Source organism: Dromaius novaehollandiae, chromosome 20 (assembly GCF_036370855.1).
Source record: "Dromaius novaehollandiae isolate bDroNov1 chromosome 20, bDroNov1.hap1, whole genome shotgun sequence".
In the NCBI taxonomy this organism is placed as follows: domain Eukaryota; kingdom Metazoa; phylum Chordata; class Aves; order Casuariiformes; family Dromaiidae; genus Dromaius; species Dromaius novaehollandiae.
The window spans coordinates 8349430-8362650 of NC_088117.1; the positions used below are offsets into that span (position 1 = coordinate 8349430).

Consider the following 13221-nt stretch of genomic DNA (forward strand, 5'->3'; position numbering starts at 1 on the left):
CCGCTCAAAGATGGCGGCGGCACGCGGGGCGTGCCCGGGGGCGGGGCCAGGGCGGGGCGCCCGCCCCAAAATGGCGGCAGGGCGGGGCCGCGGGAGCCGCCATGCCACGGGCGCCGGCGCTGCTGTGGCTGCTGCTGCCGGGGCTAGCGGCGCTGGAGCCCATCAGCGTGGGCATCGCCATCGGCGCCGCCTCGGCGCTCACCGGCTACCTCTCCTACCCCAGCTTCTACTGCAGCTACGTGGAGTGCTGCCCCGGCGACGGGCACCGCCTCAACGCCACCGGTACCGCGCGGGGGGCGGCGGGGGGAGGGGCGGCGCTGCGCGCGGCGGCCGGTGGCCGTTAACGGGCGCCGGGCGGCGGTGGCGGCGGCGCGCTGAGCTCGCGCTCTGCCCGCAGCGCTGAGGGCGCAGCTGGACGCGCGGCTCTTCGGGCAGCACCTGGCCAAGGAGGTGGTGCTGAAGGCGGTGGCGGGCTTCAGCCGCAACAGCAGCCCCAAGAAGCCGCTGGCGCTGTCGCTGCACGGCTGGGGCGGCACCGGCAAGAACCTCCTCAGCCAGATCATCGCCGAGCACCTGCACCCCGCCGGGCTGCGCAGCAAGTTCGTCCACCTCTTCCTGGCCACGCTGCACTTCCCCCACCAGCACCAGGTCAAGCTCTACCAGGTAACGGGCCCCCCCGGGGGTGCAGGAGCGCTGGTTTGGGGGGGCACTGCTGACCGCCTTGCGGAAAGTCACCAAGTGCCTCCAGGCTGGGAGCGCCCCGGCTTTACGCTCGGCCACCTGTTGCCAGAGCTGGTGCCAAGCTCCCGAGGCAGAGGAGGCTGAACCGGTTCCTTGGGTGTTCGGAAAGTGAAACAGCACTGCCCCAAAATGCCAGGAAATCAGAAACGAGAGTGGCTTTTCCCAGTGCTTCCTTCTCGCTGATGCCATCTGCCGCTTTCTGTGGCGCTCGCTGGCAGGAAAGAAACCCTGCTTTAAAACGAAGCTATGGGGACGTGTAACTGATGCGAGCAATTTTTGAGTGACTTTATTCCCAGAAATCAGACTCCTGGTCTTTGTGTTTTAATGTCTGATGAGTTGGTAGGTTGGGGTTTTGTATGTAGGAATAAACACCGATTTAAAAAAAGAAAAAAGCATTTCTCATCTCCAAGACTTCACGTCTCCCTCTGGTTTTCATGCTTTATCCATTCACTGAGAAGAAAGACTGAGAAAGTCTCTCATCTGCGAGTGGGAAGAGAATTCATGGGTAAATTCAGTGCTACACGTTAAAGGGATCATAGTGTTTATGGCCCTCTTTTGGGGGAAAGAGGGGAAAGGGTCCCTCCTTTGGTGGGAAAAAAAGAATATAACCAGTGAGCGTGTGACACCAGCCTCTGAAAGGCAGTCCTTAGGGTCTGTTACATACAAACCTGCAGTAAATCCACAAGCAACGTTTTTCACTGTTTCTTGACCTCTTTTTCCAGGAGCAACTGCAGAAATGGATCCAGGGCAATGTCAGTGCCTGTCCCCACTCTGTCTTTATTTTCGATGAGATGGACAAATTGCACCCGGGCCTCATTGATGCCATCAAGCCATTCTTAGATTATTACGAGCAGGTTAATGGGGTGTCTTACAGGAAAGCTATCTTCATTTTCCTCAGGTCTGTAGCACCTTTTCCAGTTGTTTCAAGGTACTGAAATAAATCTGTGTGTATATGATGACAATGATTCAAAGCACAGCAGAACCGCTCCAGAGCGAAGACCCTGACTATAAACATAGAGGGGAGCACTACGAGCCCTTAAACGGGAGGGCTTGTGCCTATAGTGGATGGAGCAAGTCTGACGCAGCATGGCGGACAACTGCGGTGTGCTGAGCTCGTGAGACTGGCCCAGAGTGCAGATCATGTGAGAGTTCAGATTTTGGGGAAGTTCTCTGGGATGGTTGCACTGATGGCATGGCAATTCATAAGAATTGGGGACTTGCCATAAGCTTTGGGTTAAGGGTTTCTGTTTTGGTGATTTCTTCATCTTGGAGAAGATAAATGATACATGTAACCAATTAAAAAGAAACTCTTGCTCAGTCTGTCTCTATTCACTGTTGTAACTTTTTCTTTCATGAATAGCAATGCAGGTGCAAATTTAATTAATAAAGTGGCTCTTGACTTCTGGAGGAATGGAAAGCAGAGGGAGGAGATTCAGCTGAAAGACCTGGAGCCAGTGCTTTCTCTAGGAGTCTTCAATAACAAGAATAGTAAGTCAGTTTCCCCAGAAAATGTGAAATTCCTTAACTTCCTAAATGCAGGGTTCATCTCTGCAATCTGTACCTCAACCTGCTTTGAGTTTGCTCTGCTTCCTGCGTCCCCCACCTTTTACAACGATGCCCTGGCCCATTCCCCTCAGTCCCTTTGCTCCAGTGCTATGGCCTCATGAGAAAGTTCTTGGTGCAGAAGTGGCTCTGCAGGCACACGAAAGGGTATAAAGGGTAGCAGTGACAAGGGCAAGGTACAGTCCCTGCTCCATGCAGCTGACTGGCACTCCTCGCTTCCTTGAGCAGCGGTTGACATGATCTGCTTTATGAATTCAGTGTCCTGCAGATCCTACCTTATGTGGGCCTGATTCTAGAGAAACTCTTTCCTATATACATATATATATATATATATATATATGCATATATACACACATGCACACACTTTTTCCTTCTCCCAATTCCTCCAGGTGGCCTGTGGCACAGCAGCCTCATTGACAGAAACCTCATTGACTACTTTGTCCCCTTCCTGCCCCTGGAGCACAAGCACGTGAAGATGTGCATCAGGGCTGAAATGCTATCCCGTGGCCATGCTGTCAATGAGAACGTTGTTGAGGTGGTGATTGATGAGATGACCTTCTTCCCGAAAGAGGAGAAAATCTACTCCGATAAAGGCTGCAAGACTGTACAGGCCAAGCTGAATTTTCATTGGGACACTGTGATGGGAGATACAAAGGCTGAGGGCTGATGAGCCTTCACCTCTCCAGAGCACTTTCAGAGATTTTTGCAATTTGTATACTTGCATTTAAGCTTTTTACTACTGCAAGGAGTATGATGAAAATCCCAGAGTGAGCCATGTGGGTTTTTAAATTTTTTTTATTTTTTTGAAACTTGAAATCCCTTTGCTCATCTTGGAACTGGCAGGTATCCAAATATTGCCTCCCCTGCTCCCCCCCTTGAGAATTTCTAAGCAGAGTATATATAACGCTGGATACAGCCTCTCCTGCTTTATTCTTCTAAGTGCTGGGATTATTAAATACTTCATTTTTCTTCCACAAAAAGTCTAGACTAGAGCAAAGGAGTAAAACAAAGGAGTTCTTCCAGGCAGCTATACTCCCTTCCTTGTATGTGGAGGGTCTAGTTCATGGGCCAGTGAAATCAAAGGTGGTGTGGCGTATTTAGGCCTACAATAGTGTCTGTGGGGGTGATACTTGATGCATGGCCAGTAAGAAGCTGGCGTGCTAGAAGACTCCTTGCTCTTCAGAGCAGATGGATGCTATTGTGGCTCATACAGGTGGAATCAGCTATTCAGGGACAGAGGGGCAGAATTACAGCACATGTCTGACTCGCATCACATCGTGTCTCCTCCTTTGGTGATGTGGAAAGTCACGATGAGCTCAGGGATGTCTGTTACTAAACAGCAGAAAAAGGGAGAAAGTAATTGTTTGCCCCCTGCTCCTTTTGGAGGAGAAGAAATTGTGATCTTTTCTCTCTTTATATTTTTCTAACTAAGGGGGCTAAGTGCATTTGTGTGGTAACTCTAGGGTGTTAGTCTCCCTGAGCACAGGGAATTATTTGAGGGATTTGACTGTTACAACTTGCCAGGTTAGTCTGCCTGCAGGCTCCTGGGCCTGAAGTCTACCAGATCTTTAACAGTTCCTCCCAACTGCACCCAGTAGACCAGGAATGGGTAATCCTGCTCTCACCTTGCTGGAAGACACTTTCATGGCAGAGGTCTTTTTTTTTTTTTTTTTAATAGTGTATTTTTTTTTTTTTAACTGAAGTGTAAGCAATAGAAATACAAAGCCCTTCCTAGAGAAGGGAGTATGGGAAATTGGATCACAGAGCAACATTCCCATACCTCACTAGATAGGTATTTTTAAAGTAGTTTTTAAAGTTAGAGGTCTGTGTGGCAAGGTGAGTAACACAGCTTGCCCAAGGGGTAAGATGAAATTAGAATTTGAAAGTTTAGGAAGCCAGGAAAAAAATAACCTCCACCCACCTGGAAAGGTACCCACTTAGGATGTGGCAAGCTCTAACTCTTTTATCATCCATCATTTGTGGATCAAATAGCTTAGTGCAAGATAGAAGTGCCTCTCACTTACACAAGAGGATAGTAATATGACTTAAACTGACTTGAGGGAGTGGGCTATTTTTGTGCTGCAGAATCAACTCACTTATACTCCAGCTTGCTTTAAGAAGTGATGCAGAACTTATAGGTCTCAACACTATAATGTTAATACAAACTACAGCTGAGAGCTTGACACTTAGGTTAACCTCTAAGTTAAAAGTGTCAGTTTTCTTTTACAACCTCAGGTGGAGTTTGTCAGATGTTGGCAAACTGTTCACACTGATGCAATCTCCAGAGCCAAACGCTAACTAGCTGTTAACCTTGGGATGTTGGACTGTTGCTTTTGATATATAATGTTTTGCCTATTAATGACTTATTCATGGGTGTAAATGCTGCAACTAGTTTCAGTTACTCTGAATGCAAAATACTTCTGCAATCTAAAAACACTGAATAGTAGTACTGTATTGCAGTTGGAATAAATCTTGTCACTCTTCTTCTCTTGCTTGAGTCGTTATCAGCTGCCAAAAAGTACTACTTTATGCCGTTTCCAGCCGGCTACCTTGCAGCTTTCTGTTAAGCTTCCTTTATTCTTAAATATTTCTTCATAAGAAGAGCTCGATAAGCAGATTAAAACCTGACATGTCATCCAAGAACATGATAATTTCAGTAGTTAAATACAGTTCAGGAGATGTGCACATAGGAAAAAAGCACCTATGTCTCTGCGTGTTCTGCTTTATTGTTACTAGCCATAGTGCCAGGCACTGCTGGGCCAATACGCCTCAGGTACCTTGTTTAACTATTTCTCTTCTGTGCTGTTGGGAAAGCTGGTATTCAAGACAGTTCTTTGCCTTGCATTGAGCTGGGAAAGGTGGGATGGGACTACAGGCTTTCATCATATCTCCACTAGCTGGAGAATGTGCAGTCTCCCTAGTACTGAAAAAGACCCAGTGTGTAAATTGCAGCTTAATTCAAGTAAGGTTACAGCTCTTGGCATCAGCTTACACCTCCCTGAGCAGTTAGTTGTTCATGTTGTTACAGACCACGTGTTGTGCTGTTTCTAACAATGCACAAAGAAATTCATTAAGGAGTAGGTATCAGAACCACAAGTGGTTTTATTCATTGGGACTTTGCCCCAGAAGCTGAGCTCTGGGTCTGCACCACTCTGCACACATAACCACTTAGGTGCTTGGCCTGCTACTGTCAAACAGATGAGTCTTTAGAGGCAGAGGGCCTCTTTCTATCAAGGGAGCAGCACTTACTACAAAGGGTTCAGGTCAGCTTGCATTTTATCTATAGTTTATCATTTATGAGCACAGCAAGAGAGCTGAGAACCTACCCTATAGAAAAGTTTGAATTAAAGCAGCAGTTGCTTGTAGTGGACTTTGGCAAAAACAAACAAAATTCAGTCTCAGCAACAGCTCAGCTACTCTCACCCAGCCAATGAACTGTTTTCCTAGGGCTCAGACCTTTTCCCTTGTTTGACATTTTCCCTGAAGCTGTCCACTCCCATTTCAAACAAAATGTTAAACAGTAATGGCCAAAGTTATCCAGTCACAGCAAGGAAGAGACAGCTGGGATCTGTTTTGAAACCATACAGTTTAAAGAGGAGAGAGAACTGCAGGATCAAATGCTGGAGTGATTTCAGGCACACCTATTCCTTTTACCCAGCTGCTGGAAGTGCCCCTAGCCAGGTCTGCTGCTCTCAGGAACAGAAGAGATGCAGCAGAGAGGCAGCCTTCAGTCTTTGACCATCCTTCCTACATCCTCTGGATAATACTTGCTAGTATAGATACTGCAGTGGCACGCAGAGCAGAACTAACCGTGTATTTAATGCTAGAAGAGCCACAGTACTGCTTCGTTGACCTGTGTCTTTTGATGATAAGTTACGAGATGGTAGTAAAAGTTTGTTATCACATCCGCATTTTTCCATTACCCAGTTATAGCAAGTCATTCACTATAATCACTATGTCAAAGAAACCACTAAATAACCAAGTTCAAAGCACCCCTTTGCTGACAAATACTAGGACTGATAAGTTAATTAGCTATACAGCTAATATGCTGTATACAGTATAATATACTGTATACAGCTGTATAATACACTATACAGCTTCAGAGCAGAACTGGATAGTTGCCCATCTTACTGGCCCACTTTTCTCCTGCAGAGAATAGTTCAAGATGCTGCTACTAGAAACGTGTGCAGCTTAAATCTCAGACTACAGTATTTTCAGAGTTACTATTTAGACAGTGGTATCACGGTGGGAGGAAGAGACAACAAGCAGGATGTTCTACTCTCTAGAAGGCAAATTCATTTTTATGATACTGTTCAGACGAGTACATCTAAAACTAGATTCTGCTGAAGTCTTCCTCCTCTGCAAAATGCATGCAAATGTAGTTAGCACCAGTGCTTGAGAAGTACAGTTTCCACTACAGATGCCACCTGTCTCCCTTTCACCCAGTAACAATCACATCTCCTCCCCATATCTATTCCCTTTGCATCCAGAAAGGGAGAGATCTGTGCTCAAGCACAGCTCAACATTTCAGCCAGCTCTTCCTCAGCAGATGCTAAGTTTGTGCAAAATTAACATCAAATCACACAATGCAAATAAACATAGGAAGGTAGTTAGGAAACACACTTCTAGTGAGAAACGTTTATTTTGAATAGAAACTGGAATGAAAAAAGCCTCGGCAGTGCTTACATTTAGAAACAAGTCTGACAGACTCTTTGCAGTAACTTCAGCTGACACATTCCCTCCCCCCCTTTTTTTTTTCAAATGCCCTTGGGATCTGTCTTCATGCCTGCCTCGAAGGCACCTAGCATTGTGAGAAAGGGACAAAGGGAAAACCCTGCAAGCTAAGCTTTTAGTTTTACATTTAGATGAAGAGAAGAAACCTCTTTTCCATTTCCTTGGTGTAAGATTTACCACACACACGTCTCCCATTAAGTTACACCCATTCCATGAAACCAACTCAGCAGTCAGCACACTTTTTTCCTTCCTACCCGAGAAAATCATTCCGAGCGGAGCACACTGAGGGCAATTTCACCCATAAGAAAACAACCAAAGCAGAACCCAACTCAAAGTGGTAGTCAAGGACTTTGACTTGCTTCCTCTTTCTACTTAATGTTATTAAAGTCCTGCCTTTTGAATGCTTTTCACACCAAAGAGAAGTTTGTATTCTTAACTTGTTTTACACAAAGGAGGCCAATATATAGCACAGTTTTGAGAAAGACAATGGTACTTCATAATGCTAGATAGAAGACCGTGGACATTTTAATGACACAATTCCCTTCATCTTCACCAGAGCAAAGCTGTTCAAGGAGAAAATACATCCTACTCTTAATGTGGTTACAAGAATATTCCCACACAAGCCCAGTGAAGCCTTTCATAGACATAGTGACTCTGATTAAGATTCTCAATATTGTCTAGAGATCACCCCCACTGAACCAAAACCCAATTAAAATTAGGTCATAATCTCCATCCTACTATCCATGCCAATGGTCTGCTAAACAGTTCTCACAATCAACACACAATCTGAGGCAAGTCTTGGGCACTGATAGACAAAGAGCCCTCACCTTCATGAAACAGTTTTTTCTTACCTTGACAGCACAAGACCAAAGCACATGGGAGCCATGACTACTGACAGAATAAAAACGCAGATGCACTGCCACTTATTTACACACCAGTTAAAAATAACGTTCCCTTTTAAAAAAAAAAAGTGCATAAAAATGAAATGTCCTGGTTATTCCACTTTGTGATTAAGTTAATTTGCTTCTTTGCAGATTGCAGCAATAAAGCATTAGAAGTCATAGTAATAATCCAGTTTGGCATACACAGTTTTACATCCTTTATCTGAATAAATTCTTTCTTCTCTGGGGAAGTAGGTCATCTCATCGGCTATTCTGGTTAAAATGTCTTCATCCACAGCATAGCCACGTGATTCAATCTCAACCCTGACACACATTTTCACATGTTTGTATTCCAGAGGCAGGAAGGGAACAAAGTAGTCAATGAGATTTCTATCGATCAAGGTGCTGTGCCAAAAACCACCTACAAAAGGGAAAGAGAAGGGAGGGTTGTTAGTACCGCTCTAGTTACACAGACCTATGGGTTAAAAGGGAGCAATATCCCTCTGCTACAAACCATCGTAAGAATTCGCTTGTGAGTTAGGGCCCTGTGACAGACGAGAAAGCCCAAATACAAGCCCATTCTCACAGTACTTTGTGCATAAAGCCTGGGACAGACTGGCAGATGCGATCTTTTGGAGCTCTGTTCCATGAATACATTGCTCCCCAGCTGCTGGTCTTGTACCTTCACTTCTTTCTCCTACGGAAGCCCAGATTTTGTCTCTCTCATATCAGCTTTCCCAGACTAGCCTGCCTTGCTCCTTTTTTGGAACTTGCACTCAGCCTTTTAAAAAAAATACAGTAGGTTTGCTTCTATTGCTAATATTAAAGCATAATTATCTTAAAATCCTTTTTCATCCAGAAATCCCATGCGAGAAAACCCAGGAAGCACTGCACTCCCCACAGCAGGGTCAGAATGTTCCCCATAAACAGCTCCTAAAAGCTGCCTGAAGGCTCTTCCCAGCCTCAGCAAGACAGGTGATCTAAGTGGGTCGCAGGCAAGGAACCATCTTCTCCATAATAAAATGTTGTATGGGTCATACATTTATCAGCTAGCGCAATACCTAGTCTTACTGTCTAGACTTTTTTCTGCTTGTTTTCCCTGCAACGCATTAAAATGTCAATAAATACACAGAGTAGACATCCCCCAACATATGCAATCCAACAGAGTCACCCAGCAAACATGCCGGTAGCCAAGTCACACACAGTTCCTAACCTCCGTTTCATTTCGATAGCAGTCTGTAGGCCTCAAACCTGCATCATGGCTTCTCACTAGCTGAAAACTGGAGCCCACATCAAGTAGAAACCACAGCTGTACAAACACAGGCCCTTACACTAAATGTAGCACCACTTTTGTTTATACTCCTATCTCCCAGAAAATAAATCTCTCTACTGTTCAAGAACAAAGATATGATTTACACTTTTTACACTACTGCTGCTCACAGGGACACCGTCAACAGCTGATAAATCCACCGCTATATATTAATATTAGCGGGATGATCTGGCAGACATCTCCAGAGACTTCATCCAGCATTCTACAGAAGCCCAAACTCCTCCAAGAATCTTAATACTAGATGTGGTGGCTCCCAAAAGCATGGAAGAAGCACTCAATAAACAGAGATACATATCTTGGTGCAACACTGGAAATGGCTGAGAAGCTGTCAATCCAGACAGATTTACAACCTCAAAAGTAACCAAACATCTACTCACTGTTCTTGTTATTGAAGACTGACACAGACAGTGCATTTTGCATATCTGTGAGCTGTATATCTTCTCTTGTCCTTCCTTTTCTCCAGAAATCTAGTGCCACCTCTGTTATTTTTTCAGCTCCTGCATTGCTAAGTAAAGAAAAAACAAAGATTGTAGCTGGAGGCAGCTTTATAGTGCACTGAGCGTGCAGAACTGCAAACCTGAGAGGCCACTTCTTACCTGAGGAATATGAAGATGGCTTTGCGGTAAGATACTCCATTAAGAAGCTCGTAGTAGTCCAAAAATGGTTTGATGGAATCAATGAGTCCTGCATGCATTTTATCCATTTCATCAAATATGAAGAGTGATCTGGGACAGATGCTCACATTTCCCCGAATCCATGACTGCAACTGGTCCTGGGAGGCATAAAAATAAAAGTTATTGAAAAAGTTCATTTGAAAAGACAGAAAATAGTTCTTGTGCTTATTGACTTTTGTACTGGAAGAGTTATTTCAATTATGCCATCTTAATCACGTTTTAGTGAAGAAGCCAAAGGTATTAAAAGCTATAAATAACACTACAACAAAATGTCATGCCGGTTATGATTCAAAATACAAGATACCAAGAAACAGGATGGGGCAAGCTTGAAATCTCCTCAGGGAAAAGATATTCCTGTAAACATAGCAAAAAGGAAAGACTGCATACCAGGACAAAGGACAGGTACCACCAAGGAAGAGCAGCACAAAGCTAAGCCCTGTCAAGCAGGTTGACTACTTTTGGCAGCACATCGGTCTAAACATATTTAGGTGTCAAAACAACAAATAATATAAATTTGCTACCTGAAGAGCACCAGTGAGAAATTACATTTATAGAGCAAGTCACTAGCCTAAGTACAAACAGAATTAAACTCTCAGTCCTAAGTTTTAATCATTCAGAAGTTAAGTGAAGGTGATTGCAAGCCCTTTTTAAAACACAGCATTGTTCAGGAAGGACAATGCTTTGTTATGATTTAAAGATTCTCTCGCTTAAGTGTTACATTTAAGATCAATAATGAAATAGTAAGGAAAAAAAGGGGGGGAGGGATCTGTCTGGCAGATGAATGAGTAGTAACTGTTCTGGCCATTTACAATGATTCATCACTTTCTGAGATTGCCTGTTTAACCAATCCCTGAACCACACTGAGGCAACACAGGAAGACGATATGGGCTGCACCGCAGATAAGAAGGGATGGTTCCTCCTACTGCCCCGGACAGCAAGTTCCCCAAGCAATGAATTCACTTCATAACAAAGGCAGAAAAGGATCCATTTTATCTGAAAACAGCTCAGTTGCGGAAAGGGCAACAGTAGGCTGTAAGAGAGGAAACAGATTTCCTCCATACAGAAAGCAGGTTTTTAGACTATCCTATTCCCATTTCAACATATACACACTGAAGACAAATACGGAATACAGTGCTACTCAAACTCTGCTACCAACAACATTGGAAGAAGTCAAGAACACAGAAAATGCGTGTCTGAAATGTGCTGCCCCACATGATATCCGCATGCCTACAGTACTGCACTGACACTTCTACCAGGCTGGCAGAACAATTCCAAATATTTTTATCTATATCTTTCTGAGGACAGTCTTTCGTAATTTCATTTCACAGCTGGGAAATGGATACATAGAAAAAATAATCTGTCCAGTCTGTGATGAAGGAGAAAAGTGCACTCACATCTCAGACACCCTTCAGCTATCCGTGGTACCTGACATACTTGACAGCTGTCAGCTGGTTATCCAGAGTCACAAATTATTATTTGTTTTTGCAATGCCCATCAGCATATCACCCATCCACTGCAGCCTGCTGAATATCCCTTATCATTAGGTAGATCTCTAGATCTACCTCTCTAGACAAAGTATGCAGCAATGAAAATGAACCACATCATTCTTCTCTAAAGACAGACTCAAAACATATGCAGAAAACACCTTCACATTCATGGGAAATCAGTCCTGGTGTACGTTAGGATTTATCCAGTTCCATCTAGGGGATTGCAAAACCGGCAAGGCTACGTTTTACAGCGCAAAATAGCATCTAGGCTTCTAGTGCTGACTGTGCCCTAACTTCTAAATCACTGTAACGACTACTGCTGCAGAACTGTGCTCCGAGTTCCACAATGTATTCTTACCTTGTACAGACTGATGCTGTCAGCATGCGGAAAATGTAACGTAGCCACAAACTGATGGACGTATTTACTCTTCAGGCCTTTTTTATAAATGCTTTCAGCAATTATCTTACTGACAAAGTTCTTGCCTGTTCCAGTCCATCCGTGCAAGGACAGGGCGAGAGGCTTTTTGGGATTCGTGTTATTCAAGAAGCCCTTCACAGCCTTTACAATCACCTTGTTCACTAGGTGCTGCCCAAAGAGCTTTCTGTCCAAGCTCTCCTGAAGACCTGGACAGAGAAGACACCATTAAAAAAAAAAAAAAACAAGAAGAGAGACAAGTTTTTAGTCCCACCTGTTTCCAGTCTCCCTTAAGGAGGGCCCCGTACCAACGCCAGCCCCAGCCCGAACTCTGCCACCCTGAAGGGATCAAAGGGCTGGCCAAGCTGGAGCACCCGCACCCCGCGCCCAGCGGATCCCGCGGGGAGCCCCCGGCGCCCGCTGCTCCTCCCCGCCCCGAGCAGCCTCGGCAGCCCGGTGCTCCCGGGCGCTGCTCCCTCCCCGGGGGCTCCCCGGCTGCGCTCAGGGACCCGACACGGCCCCAACTGCCCCCGCCGCCGCCTGCCCCGGCCTCCTCAGCCAGCTCCCCGTCCCCCCCTCGGCCCGCACCGGCGGCGGCGCGCTGGTCGTGGCGCTGGAGGCAGCACTCCCTGAAGTAGCAGTAGAGGCGCGGGTAGGAGATGAAGCCGGTGAGGGCCGAGGCGGCGGCGCCGGCGATCGCCAGCCCCAGGCTGATGGGCTCCACGGCGCGCGCCGGCCCCAGCAGCAGCAGCAGCGCCAGCGCCGCCGCCAGCGCGCCCCGCCGCAGCCTCATGGCCCCGCCCGGACCCCGCCGCCCCCGCTGCCGCCGCTGCCGCCGCCGCGCGCTCGCTCGCTTCCGCCGCCGCGCGTCGCTTCCGCCGCCGCCATCTTGGGCCCGGGCAGAGGTGGGGCCGGCGCTGAGGGCAGGCGGCCATGTTGGCGCCTCCCCCCCCCCCCCCCGCCGTCACGTGACGCGCTTTCGAGTCGCGACATGACGCGACTCAACCCTGGCGCATACCGCGCAGCACAGCCCGCTGGCTGAGGCCGATGGGCTTGACCCGATTGAACAGTTTGTTCAAATTCAAACATTAAACTCACTGAACCAGTCGGCAGCGCTGTCCTCGCAAGGCAGCAGGCGCTGCGAGTGGATGTGGCGATCCCCTCTGAACCCTGCGCAGGGGACGCACCCGCAGGGAGAGAGGTGCTGGATGTACCCAGCCTGGGGCTTTGCCTTCTTTTTTTGATTAAATGAAAAAATTGGGTCTATCCCACAAAGCCTTTTCACTCCTCAATGAACACACACTGACACCTTCACCTGGGGGGCAGCCCAGCCGTCACCACCACGAGCACTAAGAAACTATCCGCACGCTTCCCTGAAAGCAAAACTGCCACTGAG

At 46.5% G+C, this 13221-nt stretch overlaps 2 protein-coding genes across 2 annotated transcripts; one reads left to right on the forward strand and one right to left on the reverse strand.

Annotated features, from left to right (window-relative positions):
* The first annotated feature begins 64 nt into the window (after positions 1 to 64).
* On the forward strand, positions 65 to 4787 carry TOR1B (torsin family 1 member B). Its single transcript, XM_026101818.2, has 5 exons — positions 65 to 282; positions 398 to 663; positions 1464 to 1639; positions 2102 to 2229; positions 2694 to 4787. The coding sequence occupies exons 1-5, from the start codon at positions 102 to 104 to the stop codon at positions 2969 to 2971; spliced, it is 1029 nt and encodes a 342-aa protein (XP_025957603.1). The 5' UTR covers positions 65 to 101; the 3' UTR covers positions 2972 to 4787.
* Positions 4788 to 6927: 2140 nt separating this feature from the next.
* On the reverse strand, positions 6928 to 12653 carry LOC112984178 (torsin-1A-like). Its single transcript, XM_026101824.2, has 5 exons — positions 12414 to 12653; positions 11769 to 12034; positions 9846 to 10021; positions 9627 to 9754; positions 6928 to 8340 (listed from the first exon to the last, which is right to left on the reverse strand). The coding sequence occupies exons 1-5, from the start codon at positions 12616 to 12618 to the stop codon at positions 8090 to 8092; spliced, it is 1026 nt and encodes a 341-aa protein (XP_025957609.1). The 5' UTR covers positions 12619 to 12653; the 3' UTR covers positions 6928 to 8089.
* Positions 12654 to 13221: the final 568 nt, after the last annotated feature.

Bases quoted from the DNA above. Each gene is read 5' to 3' on its own strand.
- LOC112984178 (XM_026101824.2), bottom strand. From the start codon at position 12,618: ATGAGGCTGCGGCGGGGCGCGCTGGCGGCGGCGCTGGCGCTGCTGCTG. The intron at 12,035-12,413 runs GTGCGGGCCGAG...TTCTCTGTCCAG, and splicing joins CGACCAGCGCGCCGCCGCCG to GTCTTCAGGAGAGCTTGGAC. The intron at 9,755-9,845 runs GTAAGAAGTGGC...TTCTTTACTTAG, and splicing joins GCCATCTTCATATTCCTCAG to CAATGCAGGAGCTGAAAAAA.
- TOR1B (XM_026101818.2), top strand. From the start codon at position 102: ATGCCACGGGCGCCGGCGCTGCTGTGGCTGCTGCTGCCGGGGCTAGCG. The intron at 283-397 runs GTACCGCGCGGG...CTCTGCCCGCAG, and splicing joins GCACCGCCTCAACGCCACCG to CGCTGAGGGCGCAGCTGGAC. The intron at 1,640-2,101 runs GTCTGTAGCACC...TTTCATGAATAG, and splicing joins GCTATCTTCATTTTCCTCAG to CAATGCAGGTGCAAATTTAA.